Source organism: Protobothrops mucrosquamatus, unplaced genomic scaffold (assembly GCF_001527695.2).
Source record: "Protobothrops mucrosquamatus isolate PMUCROS unplaced genomic scaffold, P.Mucros_1.0 scaffold167, whole genome shotgun sequence".
Classification (NCBI taxonomy): domain Eukaryota; kingdom Metazoa; phylum Chordata; class Lepidosauria; order Squamata; family Viperidae; genus Protobothrops; species Protobothrops mucrosquamatus.
This window is the reverse complement of record NW_015386529.1, coordinates 190,076-207,066: the sequence shown is the minus strand read 5'-3', so window position 1 is coordinate 207,066 and position 16,991 is coordinate 190,076. Positions and strand designations below refer to the sequence as shown.

Genomic DNA, 16,991 nt, shown 5'->3' with positions numbered 1-16,991 from the left:
TGTCCTGTGAGGCGAAGAGATCGAGGACTGGTTGACCGAACCTGTGGATGATGGATGAGAACAGGTTCGGGTGAAGCCCCCACTCCGAAGGGTCCACCGTGGCACGACTCAAAAAGTCCGCTTGTCGGTTGTCGACCCCCGAGATGTGTTCCGCCCTGAGTGATCCCAGGTTGGGTTCCACCCAGGTGAACATTCGTCTCGCCTCCATCAGGGATCTGGACCGTGTGCCCCCCTGACGGTTGACGTGTGCCTTGGCCGCCACGTTGTCCGTGCGGACTAGAACGTGACGGTCCTTGATCGAGTGTCTGAAGTGAAGCAGGGCTAGATGTATGGCCCTGAGTTCCAACCAGTTGATGCTTTTCTGCAGATCCCTGGCGGACCACCGCCCCTGAGCTAACTGGGAATTCAGATGGGCACCCCAGCCATATAGGCTGGCATCCGTCGTGATGGTGACACGGTCCGGTTCTTTGAACAGCGACCCCTGGGTCACTGCTTGAGACCACCACCAGCGGAGCGCCCTGCGAACAGGTAACGGAACCCTGACCGAGCGACTGGAGGCGCTGGCATTCTGACGTTGGAAGGGGAGAAGGAACCACTGCAGGTCCCGCAAGTGCAGTCTGGCCCAGGGAACGATGGCTATGCAGGAGACCATCTTGCCTAACAATTGTGAAAGTGTCACCAGGGGAACTGAGCGCTGTCGGAATACCTGTCGAGCCAGTTCCATCACGCTGACCGCATGCTCCTGGGAGAGATAGACCATGCAATCTGATGTGTTGATAATGGCTCCCAGGTGTTGCAGCCTGGATGAGGGAACTGTGTGGCTTTTTTTGAGGTTTACCGAGAATCCATGTTGTCGAAGAGTGCAAATGGTGGTGTTCACGTCTGCTTGGGCCGCCTGGAACGACGTTGCTTGAATGAGGATGTCGCCCAGGTAACATTGGACTCTTACTGGAATTTTTCTTAATTGAGCCGCTACCACTGCCAGTACCTTCATGAACACCCTGGGCGCCGACGAGAGGCCAAAAGGAAGCGCCCTGTACTGGTAGTGTTTGCCCTTGTAGCAGAAGCGTAGGAATCGACGGTGAGCCAATAGAATTGGAATGTGCAGGTACGCTTCTGTGAGGTCTATCGACGCCAGGAAGTCGCCCTGTCTGATGCCCCCCAGGATGGACTGGAGGGATTGCATTTTGAATTTCTTGTAGATTACATAATGGTTCAGATTTTTTAGGTCGAGGATGGCCCTCCATCCCCCCGAGGTTTTGGGAACCACAAAGAGGATGGAGTAGAACCCCTTGCCCCTGTATTCCAACGGCACCGGTTCTATGACGTGAATGTCCATTAGGTGTTGGATGGCCTCCTGCATTAGCCTGTGTTTGGCAGGGTCCCTGGATACCGAACAGGCGGTGAAACGATCCGGGGGTGTGGTTAGGAATTCCAGGGACAACCCGTGTTGGATGGTTTGCAGGATCCAGTCGTCCGTGGAGGTCTGTTCCCATTGGTGAAAGAAATGTGTTAGTCTTCCTCCAATGGGAAGAGCTTGTGAAAAGTCATTTGGCCTTGCGGTAGGGCCGGCCGGCCCCACGAAATGGCCGCTTGGACTGGTACTGCTGCCTGGGTCGGGAGCCTGGCCTATCATATGGGGGGTCGTATGGCCTAGCCGACCTCTGGTTGAATGGTCTAGTAGGTTGGGCGGCAGGTGCCGCCTGTTGACGAAATGGCTGCCTACGAAAAAAGGGCGTGGATCTTTTGTCAGATCTTTTGTTTAGGTGGGCCATCACTTTCCGCTTATCTTTATTCTCTACGAGATAAGGGGCGAGGGCATCCCCAAACAGGTTGCCACCCAAGTACGGGGCGGTCGCTAAACGCCACTTGGCTTTGGTATCGGCCTGCCAATGTTTCAACCATAGCATCCTTCTGGCAATCATGTTGGAAGCTATGGTTCTGGCAGAAAACACTGCCGATTGTAGTGTCGCATCCGCCGCGTATTCTGTGGCAGCGACCATCTTGGCCAGGTCCTGGTGCGTTCTGATGTCTTCAATGGGCACCCTAGCCTGTAGCTGTTGAAGCCACAGAAGGGTAGAACGCACAAAAAAGGATGCCGAGGTTGCCGTTTTGGTGGCCCACGCCGCCGACTGGTGTGTCTTGCGGAAGGTCTGCTCCCACCTCTTATCGTCGGCTTTGAGTGCCTCTAAGAGATCCCCCGCCACAGCCGTCTGGGAAACTAAAGGGGTCCAGGCCTCATCCACCTTGGGAACGTCCAGTGCGTCGGAAAGATCCGTGGATGTTTTGTACAATCTTTTATCCGAATTGTTCGCAGAGGGGAAAGAGGAAGGGGAAGCCCATTGCTTTTTAATTTCTTGTAAAAAAATTGAGGGGCACGGGACGTGGTGTTCTGTCACCGCTTTTTGGAAAAAAATTGGCCTGGGCGCGGATGTGGGATCAGTTTGAGGTTGTGGAAACTGATCAGTCCCTATGTTCGCCGTGGCCGTGGCTTTACGTAGAATAGTGAGGAAATGGTTGGGATTGAATAATCCCCCCGAGGAAGATGTCTCAGGTGGGAGCTCCTCGTCCTCTGAAAAGGTAATCTCGGGTGGTTCCTCCTCATGAGGTGATGAGTAACCACTGCCAGAGGACTGGGCCGGAGAATCAGGCCCTCGATCCGCCAAGCACTCCATAGGGGGGCCTAATGAGTGAGCGGACAAGTCAGTGGCTTCCAAATCGCGTGGACGTGAGCGCTGTGTCAGAGCTCTATCCACCACCTTGGCTAATAAAGCCTCCAGACGCCCGTCCGAGAAGATNGAGCCGACGGGCTCGGGGATGAAACCCGAAACGGCGGCTTGGTGACCTGAGGCGGAGGGCAGAGGTGACGCCACCGACATACTCGGAATGGACCATACCCCCTGACTAGATGTTGATGGACCCAGTGGTAGCTCCATCTCGGTGGCCGCCATGCCGTCCAAATCCATTTGGGCTTGCCTCTGTGCCCTGGAGAACTCCTCCAGGGCCTGGTGCCTACGGCTGGCTTGCTTTTCCGCCAACTTGGAGGACCTCTTAGCCGTGTGCTTGGTTTTGGCTTTGCACTTGCCTGCCGCCTTCTGAATAGGAGGATTGCAGCCGTGACCGGGAGGTGGAGGATTCGCGCCTGAAGACTGGGGCAACGAGGGTCCTTCCATCCCGTTTGAGCAATCTCAGGACGAGGCGCTGAGATGAAGCTCTGGCAGGCAAGTTGTTGGCGGAAGCGGTACTGGAGCAAGTGCGCGGACTGCCCCCCTGGTCACCCGACCAATGAAAATTCTCTCTGGACTATGGTCACGGTGGTTGAGGCAGAGCCGAAGGCACGTTTGGAACCACTGATGGGCTCCTCCCGGAGGCCTTAGATGACCAGGCAATGTGCACCAGAAAAATAAAAAGCCAAAAAAATTGTCAGGACGCCCGATGCGGAGGTCCAACTCTAACAATTTCAAGCGCAATGGCGGCTACCGGGGTGAAGGAAAAGGGGAACCCACACTCAGCTGAATTTTCAGGAGGAGCTTGCTGCCAGGCCCTTTAGGCCTGAAGGGAAGTCCCCCCACGCTGGGCCTGCTGCACTCGCGACCCTGTGGTTCCCTGAAGTGTTCAGAGGGTTGATTTGACTGCTGGTGTTGAGACTGAGTCACAAAAAGTCGGGCGCCAACAATACTTCAAGATGGCGGCCGCGACCTTCCAGGAGGCCGAAACAGGCCTCCGAGAGCTCTAGCCCTCTGTCAGAGACCAGCAGAGTGTCAGGGGAACCTCATAAAGGCCGCAGGCCGAAAGGCTGAAGTTTTGAAGCAAATTTACGGGCGCCGAAAATGCGGCCAAAATGGCGGCCGCGACTTCAAAATGGCGGCCGTGACTTTTCGGGAGGCCGAAAACAGGTCCCCTAAGGTTCTAGCCCTCTGTCAGAGACCCGCAGAGTGTTACAGTGGGCAGGGGAACTTCAAAACAGTCGCAGGCCGAAAATTGAAGTTTTGAGGCAAAATTTTCGAGCGCCGAAAATGTGGCCAAAATGGCGGCCGCAACTTGTAGAGAGGCCGAAAACAGGCCTCCGGCGATCCTATGGCCTGGCAGGGACCCTGTGGGGCGATGTCAGGCCCAGGGAAATCAATAACAGCAAGGTAGCAGCAATTTGGGAACGAAGGAATTCGTTGTTTTGCTGAATAAACAAATGTCAAAAATGCAGCCAAAATGGCGGCCGCAAGATTCCGACGGTTGAAATGGACTCCGACAGGTCTGGAAAGGCCTGGGAGGAGTCCTGATCTTGTCTGTTCCCCTCAAGATGTTTGAGGGAAAAATCCTGGGCAGGTGGAGAAAAAAATCAACAAGCAGTCTCTGTTGATCTTTTACCTCCCCCCCCCCCACTTTAATTGAGAATTTGGGAGAGATGAAGGAAGGGAAATTCCACCCCCCTCCTCACCCCTCACTTCCAACAAGCTGCTATCAGCCTGGGGGAAGTTGCATTAATCCCTGATTTAAGTATGAATTTTTTAGATAGCCAATTTGAGGGAGACTTCACCAATGGATTAATAATTGTCTAACCTGATCTAGCAGAGAGCCAAGCCAAAACGAGTCATCAAGAGCGGAGACCAAGTTAAGACTGGGTTACCAGTAGGAGGGGGCGTGACAAGTTTTGGATACTTGGTCTCAAGAGCAGGCAGACAAAGAAAACCCATTGGTGGAGTCTCCGTCTCCTGTACTGGAGAATGCAGTAGCGCAAGCTACTGCTGCTGACTGCCGGCTGCCAACAGTTCGGCAGTTCAAATCTCACGGGCTCAAGGTTGACTCAGCCTTCCATCCTTCCGAGGTCTGTAAAATGAGGACCCAGATTGTTGGGGACAATATGCTAACTCTGTAAACTGCTTAGAGAGGACTGTAAAGCACTGTGAAGCAGTATATAATTCTAAGTGCTATTGCTATTTTAATTCAGCAAGTAAAATTTTGAAAAGGCAATGAGAAATATTATTCTCTTCCTTGCCTACTTATATGTCTGAATAGAAATTTTCAATAGAGTCATTCTTTCTTAATGAAATGAAAGATAGGTATTGTATAAAGGAGTTAATACTTACTGTGCTGCTCCTTCCCTGAGAAGATTGTCATTATTAAGTAGCAATCGAACATCTGAAAAATACTGAGCATTAGTATATGGTGAATATACTGGATATAAACCCAGTCAGAAAAATATATGCTAATAAATACAAAATATCCATCTCAAATGCATGCCAACCAAACTAAAGGTTTTAAATGCTACATATTTGGTACCAGTTTGTATATGGATGAATATACTTCTTGAAGTTTCAAAGGAAATACCATTTAAATTTTCTGGGGATCTGTGCTATATTTAACTGGACATAACTTTGCAATTCTGGCCAAAAAATTGAACAGATTTGTATATAATATAATAACTATAGTATTAAAAAGCTTAAACAAGCAAGCTATAGAACAAAATATAACAAGCATTTAACCGCTGAAATTTAGAAATTCAATCAAAATTTCTCCTTACATCCCAATATACACATAATAAAGTTCAATGTTTATTGTGAACTGTCAAAATCTGCACTTTTATAAAGAAAGAATGTACCACATAGTAAGCTACAATGGCATTATGTTCATGGACACTAATATATAGCTAAGGACTAAAGAACTAAAATGTTTTAAAGTTGAAACAGCAGATTGTCCCAAGGTTGGAGCACTCAACCTTGAAACATTTTACACATTTCTAGTATTTACTACAGGAAAGAAAACATCAATTTGCAGTAACAGGGCTGAAAAAAATAGTCTGGCATTCCGAAGCTCTTAGTTCCTTTTACCAGCTCTAAAATGTTGCCTAATTGTCACCTGCCATCAGCTCACACTTCAATGGGTCTTCATGTAAGTTGATGTTACTTCTTTCATATATAGCAATTGATCACTATCTCTAAAAGCACCACCAAAACATCAAAGGCTATAACAGTGGTGGCGAGCCTATGGTACGCGTGCCAGCTGCAGCACTCAGAGCCCTCTCTGTGGGCACACGCCCTGTCGCCCCAGCCCCGCCTCCCCCCACGGCCCCCTCCACACCAGCAGCCCCCGGGTGCAGTCCACACGGAGCAGCGCAGCCAAGGACATGGCAGCCGGGCAGCAGGGACAAGACTCTGCCCTCATGCTCCATTGCGTGCAGATGATGCTGGGGGGCGTGGGCGGAGAGCATGGCTGCCATGGTGCTATAGGGCCACCTGAGTGATCTGCAGCAGGCCACGGAGGTGGTGGGTGGCCCTGCGGGCGGACGGGGGGATGGAGTAGGGGGGCAGGAAGGTTTTTGGGCACTCGGTCTCTAAAAGGTTCGCCATCACTGGGCTATAAGATAAAACTAATAACAGCTATATGCTTCTTTGATTCATAGGTTTCAGAGGAAGAAAAAAAATGGGGACAAAATAATGACTAAAAACCCACTGGAAAGTGTTTATGCAGGATTAGAGGCAATAGAATCACTCTGAGGTTGTCTTCCTCAAGACCGGTACCATTTTAAAATGCCTTATAGCTTGATAACCGCCAGTTTCAATTTTAAGACAATTAGTGCCTCTAGAAAATTATGTTAAGTCTATTCTTTTTGCTAACACTTCTTCAGCATCTATCGTGGCCAATCGTTTATTAAAGTCATTTTTTAAAAAAATATCTCATTCTATATCATTTTCTCAAATCCCCTCAAACTCTTCATAAAAGGGAGATATGCAGATCTCTTAATTAGAGCTTGAACCAATGATGAATTCTACAGCTTAGTCCCCCACTGTAACAAAGAATATGGACACAGGGGAGGACTAATTATACTGTATTCTAAATAGAACATTTCTAACGTATCTTATAACTTTAAGCTTATATTCAATATACCTTCTTTTCAGAGCTAACAATACAGAAATTTTAAAGAATAGTCAATCATACACACATTTATCTTCAGTTAAACAGAAACTTTGAAAAGTAACTCAAAAGCAGATGTGTACAAAATGCTTCTAATTTAAACTATTTCATATGCAAAGTCCTGCTTCAAGCTTGACAAAATCAAATCTTTATTTTGTTTAAGGATACCCAGCATAAGATAATATCAATAAGAATTACATCTATTTCAGTAATAGGGAAATCGATGACATAAAAAAGATTACTTACAAGACACTACAATATTAAAACACTAAGTATCTATATAAAAGTTATTAATTTTATTATTAAGACTAAGATTTACTAAGTCTTGATTTTAAACCAATTGTGCTCAAAACAAGCATTTCAAGCATCCTGGAAGTTTGGAACAGCAGCTTTGGATTCCAAACAAGATGCTTCAAATTTGAAATGACCAAACTTAAAACAGGACATTTCTATTTGAAAAACGGATGCTGCACTGTATATAGGCTATCTGAAATGAAAATCAGCATATGGCTTGCTCACCATTAAAGACCTCATTGAATTCTCCTGGTGGAGCGTGGATGATGAATTTTGCTGCTATGCGCACCTGGAATGAAAACAAATGGTATATTTTTCAACATAATTTGTAAAGGAAACAAGAATAGTGTTTTAAGAAAACTGAAGTGTATTAAAAGAACTGGATTTATTTTTAAAGAAGAAATGTAAGTATACCTTAATTCTACTATAGAATAGTTATAGAAGTTTGGTTATTAACTTAAATGCAAAAAACCTGCAGCAGCCATAACACAATTTAGACATAATACTCTGGGAGGTAAAGAAAATAATCATCTTTCAGGAATGAACTGCTTGAAATATCTCAGAACAATATTTCTCTCCAATTCAGTACTAACTTCAAAGGTAGGATTTTTGTTAACATTGCAATCAAAGACGGGAGGTTTACTTTTTCTCCTAAACTAATATGACTCATAATTATAAGCTGTCTCCCAATTATACTATTTAAAGCAGGTGTTTCTTTGTAATGAAATGCTTTGTCAAATGAATGAGCACAAAATAACAATACAATAATGTGGGTTAACTTTTCCAGTATTTCAGTAAACTGCTAACATGCATAACTTTTAACACAACTTTTAAATTCTTTTATTCTATCAAATGTAATACATAACATAAACATATTACTGTTAAACAAGAGATCGAGTTTTTTTGCAATTGTAAAAATGGCACTACCGGTATTTATAATCTCTTGTGACAAAGCAAAGAAATATTGGCACAAGACTTTCATTTTAATTCAGAAAATTCTTAAAATAAATATAAAATTAAAGACAGAAGTCTTCTTTTTAGGTCTCCTAGACAAAGGGCTTGAAAATTATTTTAAATATTGACCACAGCAAGAATTTTGTATGCACAGAGAAAGACACATCAATTCCCACAATGGAAGAATGGATGCTAAAGGTGATGGACCTGGTGGAGATGTCAAAATTGATTGCCTAAATTAAAGATAAAAATTTATCTAGTTTTTTTCCACTTGGAAACTGCTTCTGAACTTAATTCTCAAAACAGAAAAAATGAAAATTTGATTTTAGGTTTTTGTCTAAATTGACTATGTTGTTATAAAATGGTGTCAAATAATTAGAAATGTAAAAAGATTGAGTTTATAACTTTTCTTTTACCCTTTTTGACTTTTTTATATTTGTATTTTATCTCATAATAAACTTTAATAAAACTTCAGAATAGAGTTGGAAGGGACCTTGGAGGTCTTCTAGCCCAGCTCCCTCCCTGCTCATGCAGGAGATCCTATACCATCCTATACCTCTGATCTAAAGACTGTCCAAGCTCTTCTTAAAAATCTCCAATGATGAAGCACCCACAACGTCTGAAGGCAAGCTGTTCCACTAGTTAATTATCCTCACTGTTAGGAAGTTTCTCCTTAATTCTTCTCTCCTTGATTAGTTTCCATCCATTGTTTCTTGTCCTGCCCTCTGGTGCTTTGGAAAAAAAATCCCCCCCCCCCGCTCCTCTTTGTGGCAGTCCCTCAAATACTGGAATACTACTCAAATACTGGAATTTCGAAGAGATTTATTTCAAACACATTCTTAAAGTAACCCGTTAATAGACTGGAGTTAATGCAATCCTCTGTCCAGAGTGTCACGTCTTGAAAAGGTTTGATTGAAAAGCATAGAGCCAACCTGTCTCTTGTTATGCTAAAATGTGTTAGACTTTTCTGTGATTTCCAGATTTTTACAGCACAATAGACAGATAGAATCCCACTATTTCCCCAATATATTTAGGGTTGCTTTTGCTAAAGGACAGAATTGGCAAATAATTCTATTTTTGTTTCTATTGGTATGGCCAGCTCCAAAAATAAATTGACAGAACTTTCAATATGCAATATTTTGAGTTTAAATAAACCATTTTCCATCCATTGTTTCTTGTCCTGCCCTCTGGCGCTTTGGAAAATAAATTGACCCCCTCCCCTTTGTGGCAGCCTCTCAAATACTAGAATACTGCTATCATGTCCTCCCTAGTCCTTCTTTTCTCTAGATTAGCTAAACAAAAATCCTGCAACCGTTCTTCATATGTTTTAGTCTACAGGCCTTTAATCGTCTTAGTTGCTCTTCTTTGCACTTTTTCCAAAGTCTCAATTTCTTTTTTGACCAAAACTAGATGCATTATTCCAGGTGTGGTCTTACTTAAGCTTTATAAAACGGTACTATTGTGTTTCCCCGAAAATAAGACCTGGTCTTATATTTTTTGGGCTTCCAAAAGAGGCACTAAGGCTTATTTTGGGGGGATGTCTTATTTTTTTCACATAGAGGAGGCAACGAGCGCCGGGGCTAATGGGAGTGGGAGCACTGCTACCGCCGGCCCTGTCACATTGCTTGCCCACGGCCACAACGGGCCAAGCTTGCCCTGCTGCTGCTGGGATACTTCTTGGCTGCGGCAGGCACAATTCTGGCCGCCAAGCAGCTGCCCGTGCTGCTACTGACCTCGCGGGGACTCTTAATCCTCCTGGCAGTGCTGCTCTCAACAGCTCTGCTGGGCTGCTCCTGCCTAGTGCAGGGCAAGTCAGCTCAGATCTATGACCTCCAGAGAGCCCCACCTGCTACAGGCCTGCCAGGGCTCCTTTGCCAGTGGCCATCTGTAGACCTTACCTGCTGCCCAGCCCGCCGCCAAGCCCCGGCTGCTACCCAGCAGCCTCCACTATTTCCCACTGGAGCTGCCTCATGCACCCTGCATGCCCAGCAATGAGCCCCTCCTCTGCCCTGTGCGGCTTTGTTGGGTGTCTGGCAGGTGGAGGGAGGCAGCTCCAGCCCCCGCCACCTGCCAGGCTGGGCAGAAGGCAAGGTGGCAGCAGTAGCCGGCGGCAGCAGCTGGCGGCAGAGCAACTGAAGGTGAGGTAGAGGCTGAAGGCAGCCAAAGGCAGCCCCATGCATGCCTCGCACAGCTGGTATGAGAGCTGCAAGGCTCACCAGGGCCAGGGCACCTGCAGCACCGAGTAGGCATGCAGGCCAGCACACAGCAGCCCGAAGGCAAAGTGGCACAGCTCCACCAACGGCCGCTGGTGAAGGGGCCCTGGCAGGGCGGCGGCGGGTGGGGCACTTCAGAGGTCGTAGATCTGGGCCAACTTGCTCCGCACCAGGCAGGAGTAGCCCAGCAGGGAGGCAGAGAGCAGCACTGCCAAGAGGGCTAAGAGCTCCCATTGGCCAACAGCAGCATGGGCAGTTGTGCCAGTTGCTGCAAGCAAGTGGCAAGTGCATCAAAAGCGAAAGCAGACTACTCATTGAGTATGGTTTGTTAGCCAGTTACAAATCTATCTGGTGGTGATGCTGTCTATCCCACATTTTTGTAGCTTACCAAGAAGTAGGTTGTGGTCTACTTTGTCAAATGCCTTGCTGAAGTCTAAATATACTATGTCCAGTAGTAGCATTTCACTGGTCTACTAATTTAGTCACTTTGTCAAAGAATGAAACAAGATTAGTTTGGCACGATCCGTTTTTAACAAACCCATGTTGGCTACCAGTTATAACCTTTATTTGTTTCTAGATGTTCACAGATCTGTTTTTTGATTATTTTTTCCAGTATCTTTTTTCAGGTATCAATGTCAGGCTGATTGGCCTGTAGTTTCCTAGGTCTGGGTTTTTTTCATTTTTTATTATAGATTACCAAATGTAATCTACAATACAAATATACATATTACTGTATATAAGAAAATTATAGAGGTTTTTTGCTTAAGACATACAAAAAATAAGAAATGAGAGATGCTCCTGTTAACTTCTTCATGTTTATGACCACAACGGAAATCAATTTAGTTAAAAGCAAACCCATATATCATGTTCATGCCTTTATAAGGCAATAGCAATATTTACTTAGATTTGTATTTACAATTCTTGCAATACAGAAATATGCATAACTATGACAGAGATTTTGTGATCATTTATAATATTTGTATTCATATTATCAGTATATTTAGTAATAAACCAGTGATTATTCATAAGTATATACGCTGTAATATAAAGTAGCTTTTCTTTTTCTCTTAGGTTGCATTTTCAGCCTTATTTGTTTCATTTCTAATTTTTTTCATCTTAAAGAATGTTACAGGGAAGTGGTGGACTATTCCTCCCTCAGATATAAATAACATGAAAAACCAGGATAGTAGAACCTCATTGCCACATCTATCTCTATATTACTAAATCTCTCATGTTCTACCCTAAAATTAGCCTACCACAACAATTTTTGAATCAAGGTATCTCAAATCTGCTAACTGAAGGAATGCATAAAAAAATCTGGGATTCATTAATCCTGAAGAACTGAAACTTCCATGATGTCCAGACAAGTTTTATTCATAAAATTGTGGCCATTCCAGCAATCACACGATCATGATTTCCAACATTCCCTACATTTAACTAATTCTCTTCTGAAAAACCTCTGTCAAAATTTACTATCAAGTATTGGTTATCTTTAAGTATATTCCAGAGTTATTTTAAGGATATGTTATGTATCTGTAAGAACCTCATTAGTTTTACATTTGAATTAAGCATACTTGGGAGTAACATCTTCAGATGTTTTATCAGCAAGATGTAGAATGAAAACTGAGTAGGAACCTAAAGAGGGATAGGGGTGGGGGGGGTAAGATAAGGAAGGATCCCCTTCCTGACAGAAAACACCCCTAGGTATTAACCCTCCTAAATATAGAAGAAAGAAATAGAGGAAATTTTGGAAATTTTGGAAATGGAAAATGGAAAATCCACCAATGCCTAACTATACCTGCCTAGAGCCAAACTTGCAACGTCTGTCCTGGGCAAGATCAAGTCAAAGACTGGGTATCTATGGCCCAGGACGGGCGTGGCAACTTTGACAGACTTGATCTGATTGGGCAGGAATAGTCTACCCATTGGTGGATTCTCCATCTCCGAGTGCTGGAGAAACAGTTAAGACAGACACAGTTCCAGATTTTGTGCTACTTTCTCATCTTCCTTTAACATCCTATTTCTCATCCAAATGTCCAACTCAGGATTCCTGCTGATTTATTTACAATTCTTTGCAAATTTGTATTCAGAATATGCTACAAAATGCAGCGTGTTTTGAGGAAGTACGGTTCCTGTTTAAAATTGAAAGTTGCTTAATATTCCCCCATAAAACCTACCTAAATTATTTCCTCATACATTTGCATTTCCTCTTTACTTTAAACAAGCATAGAGTTGTGCACAGTACAATAACTTGGTTCCTAAGATAAAAGTACTGGAGGAAAGCTGCCCTTCACCTCTTCAATGATATTACCAACTACGGGAGAAAGGTGAGGCAAATATAAATTCCTTCTGTAAATTCTGTTTATACAAAGATTGTTCTCCTGGGCTCTACCTATCTAAGATCATGCATATTGCAAACAGGAGACTTTTTTCTCTTTTTTCTTCATAGATTGCTGTATTATCCATCAGAGAGACTTCTGGAAGATATTTTAAACTTCTACATAAAAACTGAATTTGTATATATTTCGATAGAGACAGTAAATCAATATTACATATTCAATTAAAATATCAATTTCATACTCAATGGCATTTAAAACTCATAATCTCATTTCTAAATAACCATTACAAAGCTTAATTTGCCTCATGATGAAGAAATTACTACTTAAGTGATCAATACCTATGATTTTTGTATTCTAGAAGAAAACAAGAGCTTTTGGGAGTACATCAAGAACAGTTTTCAGAGGATGCCTATGTAATATCTATTGTGTTATCAAGAATTTCAACCTAAATAAACAACCTAAAGGTAATATTTATAAATATAGTGGACAATAGTTGATTTATTAGGTCAGCGGTCCCCAACCTTTCCAGCTTGGCGGCCTGGCATGGGGCAGAGAGGGGGGATAGTTCTGTGTGAGTGGCAGGTATGTGCGCACCGATCCATTTGTACAAGCACCCACTGCTCTCACAAGTTCCCACTGCTTATGAAGGTGGAGCTGCATGTGTGAGAGCACAAGCACCCGCCACTCATGTGAGCGGAGCTGCACGTGCAGGTGCACTCATCTGCCGTTTATGCAGCCTGGTTCCAAATGGGCCATGGTCCACTAGTGGGTTGCGGCCTGGGGCTGGAGAGCCTGCATTAGGTTATCCTATCAGATATATATCCTGAAGCTGGTAAGGAGCATCAGAAATGTTCCTTCCTCTCCTCCTTTCCACTCTCCCGCCCTCTTCCTTTCTTCTACCCTCATCCGTCGTTCCTCCCATATTTATCCCTCTCTTTCTTTCCTTCCTTTATTCCTTCTGCACTGTTTCATCTTTCCTCCCCTTTCCTTCCTCCTTCCCTCTCTCAGATTCCTACTGTTTCCCCATTTACTGTGCTTGTGGGAGCTTGCAGGGAGCGAGTCATTGGGAAGCCAACAGGAAGTTGCAACTCCAAGACCAGTAGACAGCTAAGTTTGAGAGTTGAGAAGTGTGCATGGGTACGCGCACGTTATGTCACACATACTGGATAAGCATATAGGTGGGCGGTGTGAGTCAGGAAGAGTGCTGGAGAGATGCTGTGTGGGTCAGGGATGGAGCTTACAGGTCTCAGCTTGGGTCAGGAAGGCTTGCAAAGTGGGCGAGGATTCATGGAAGTATGCAAAAGGTATTGTAGGGATCAAGGAGGGCACAGGGGGAATAGCATGGATTGGGGAGAATAGCGTGGACTGTAAGGATACATAGGATTTCTAACCTTCCCTTCCTAGAAGACAGGTAAGTGGCTGCTGGTGGGTGAGAGAGGGAGCGAGGGATTTCCAGAATGGCTGGGAAACTATCAGGAATGTTTAAAATTAGGATCATGTGACTACAACAGCAGTCCAGCAGCTGAAAAAGCCACAACTTCCCCAATTTAATTTCCTCAGAAGTCATACAGCCTGGATTTTGGAGATATTCTGTAAATTAGTCCATTTGAGATACCTTGGAACAAAAATTGTTGCCCTGTGTTTCATTCAATTAAAGGTTATAGAGACAAGAGTTTTAGTTGTATATTAGACATCATTGGGTCATTCTTTCAGAGATATTTCCTTATTAGATTCCTCAATGTCTTCAACAGAACTTCTAATGTACTGCCTTCACTGGAAAAGTTGGGATACATTCAGAGATGTATATACCTAGAAAATAGCCCTTGTTGAACTAGATAGTAATCAAATATTAACATAGAAAATATTTTATGACATTCTGTATTAAGTGTTTATGATAATATTTGTCATAAAATATTTTATAAAATTTGCCAAATTTCAATTCCAAGGGAATTATGGGGTCACAGATTTTGAACACATTCTGTAAGTTAGTCTATTTGAGGTTCCTTGGCTCAAAAATTATTGCTCTATGATGCACTGTTTTGCCCAGTTAAAGGCTATGATAATGAAAGTTTTAGTAGTATATAGATTGATGTGAACTCAAGAGTCTATGGTTCCTACTGAAGTCACTGAATACAGCTATCCTTCTGGACACAAAACCTCTAGATCACAGTTCGGTTAATGTACAACTAAGCTTTTGATAAACTAAGCTATTTATTGAATAAATATAAATCAATTCAATTATTCATGAATTCTTTTATATTTCTTCAATTGGATAATAGTGGCATGAAAAGGAAGTTATTTCCTTTCAATTAACCAAATCAAGCTAAAGACCATCTTGCAAAATTTTGATCTGATCCTGTCCAGTGGTCATTTCCTTAACTGCGGTTTATTAAATCTACAATTGCCAAACTTAAAACATGTAGTTTGGATTCATGCAATTAGGTTTTATTGAACAAATTCACAATTAACACATCAAGTAACTTTCCTATATTATGGCTTACCAACTTGCATAAATCTAAACTACATGATTTAAGTTTGGCCATTGTGGATTCTATAAACCATGGTTAAAGAAGTGACACTTAGCATAATAGGAAGATCAAATCAAAATTTTGCAAGATGTTCTTCAACTTAGTTTGGTTAATTAAAGGGGAATGACTTCCTTTTCATACCAGTATATCAAATTGAAGGACAAATATAAAAGAATACATAAATGATTTAATTTATACTTATTCAATATCTATTGAATGAATAAAACCAGGGAAAAGAACCTCATACATCTTAAAATCTAGCTGTAAAACAACTTACACATTACAGAAGTAATGTGGGAATGTGATACCTGCATTTTATAAACGTACACATGTCAGAAGAACACGAGCCAGGAAGATGGTTCAAAAACATGCTTAGCAACGATTCATTATTAACTGGATTTTCACATCATGCTACATATAAGCCATCATTATAAATAATAACAGATAGATTGACAGAACAAAAGCAAATGCAGGTAGGCCACATTCTTTCCTATGTGAATCGAAACACTAAGTGAGCAATTTCTAGCATGGATCTGAGTAAAGGGGAAAGGGCATGCAAACTTTAAGACTCCTAGGAAGAAGTGATCAGGAAGAAATTATCCTTTAACCAGTCAGAATTACCCTCAGCACCAGATTAACAAACTGCACCTGGAAAACCCAAAATAGAAGCAGTGTGGGAGCCCCTTCCAAGCAAAACATTAGAACATATAATCAGATCTGCAAAATGATCCCTCAAAATTCGAGTCAAGGGCTAGACGTCAGAGAAGTCAGGGGCGGTAAAAAAAAAAAAAAGTGTCCACCAGAGCCACCTTTTGGAAATCACTTCATGCCACGAGAATAGATTACGGGCCATGATTAAATCAACTGAAGTGGGCTATGCCATCCACCAAGAAATTGCCCTAAACCGTTCCAGCGGCAAGAGAGGCGGAGGGACTAAACCCAGAGGCCGACGGAGAGAGAGGGGCTGACCAGGAGCAGGAGGAGCCCCTTTCTATCAGCCGGACTTCCTCCGGATCAAAGAGGAAAGGCAGATCCAGGGAGAGGCGAGGAAGGTGGGGTGGAGACACCCGATCCGCCGCGCCCGCTTTGCTTCAGCCCCAGCTCGGCGCCTGCAGCCTATTTTCAGCCATCGGACCGTACAAGGAGTGGAGAAGGCGGCGAGTAAAGCAGGCCTCGGGCAGAAGGAAAAGAACCTTTCCCAGCTGGCAGAGTTGACTTGACGGCTCGAGCCTGCTCCACATCCGCTTGCTTAATTTCTTTCTTTCTTCCTTCCTTGTCCCCGGGAGGGGGAGAAGGAACCGCCACCACTTCCTCCTCCTCCTCCCTTCTCCCCCAACGCGACCTTCTGCAGCGAGGGCTTTCTTTACCTTCTCCTCATCGGAGAGCTGGTCCTCCTGATCCGCCATCTTAGCTCCTGTCCGGTCAACGCACGAGGAAAAAAAAGAAGCCCCCGAGACTCCAAATCGTTAACTGGAGAAGGAAGAACAGCAGCAGCCACCAAGGCCCAGCCACCGTCTCCGCCCCTCAGTCAAGCAAGGAGGGCGGGGCTCGGACTCGGGGCGCGGCCTCGAGGCAAGGCGGAGGCGGAGAGGGACTCGCGCGCGGCGCAGCAAGCAAACGAAGGGAGCTGGAACGGAAGAGCATGCGCAAACGGTCTTCCGGGATTGAGGCCGTCATCTGCCGTACCGGGGTTTTTATTTTAATGGTCTCTCTTGTTAGGATTACGAGTTTAAGCCTTCGAGCGTTATGCTTAA

The 16,991-nt window shown here is 44.1% G+C and overlaps 1 protein-coding gene across 1 annotated transcript in view; it reads right to left on the bottom strand.

Moving 5' to 3' along the window:
- The window catches only part of CAPZA2 (capping actin protein of muscle Z-line subunit alpha 2), a 27,532-nt gene extending 10,744 nt beyond the window's left edge, over positions 1-16,788 (bottom strand). The window contains exons 1-3 of the mRNA XM_015813553.1: positions 16,605-16,788; positions 7,429-7,492; positions 5,085-5,136 (exon numbers count right to left, since the gene is read on the bottom strand). Of these exons, the coding sequence (XP_015669039.1) occupies positions 5,085-5,136; positions 7,429-7,492; positions 16,605-16,643 (155 nt within the window). The 5' untranslated portion in view covers positions 16,644-16,788. The remainder of the gene's footprint in view (positions 1-5,084; positions 5,137-7,428; positions 7,493-16,604) is intronic.
- Positions 16,789-16,991: the final 203 nt, after the last annotated feature.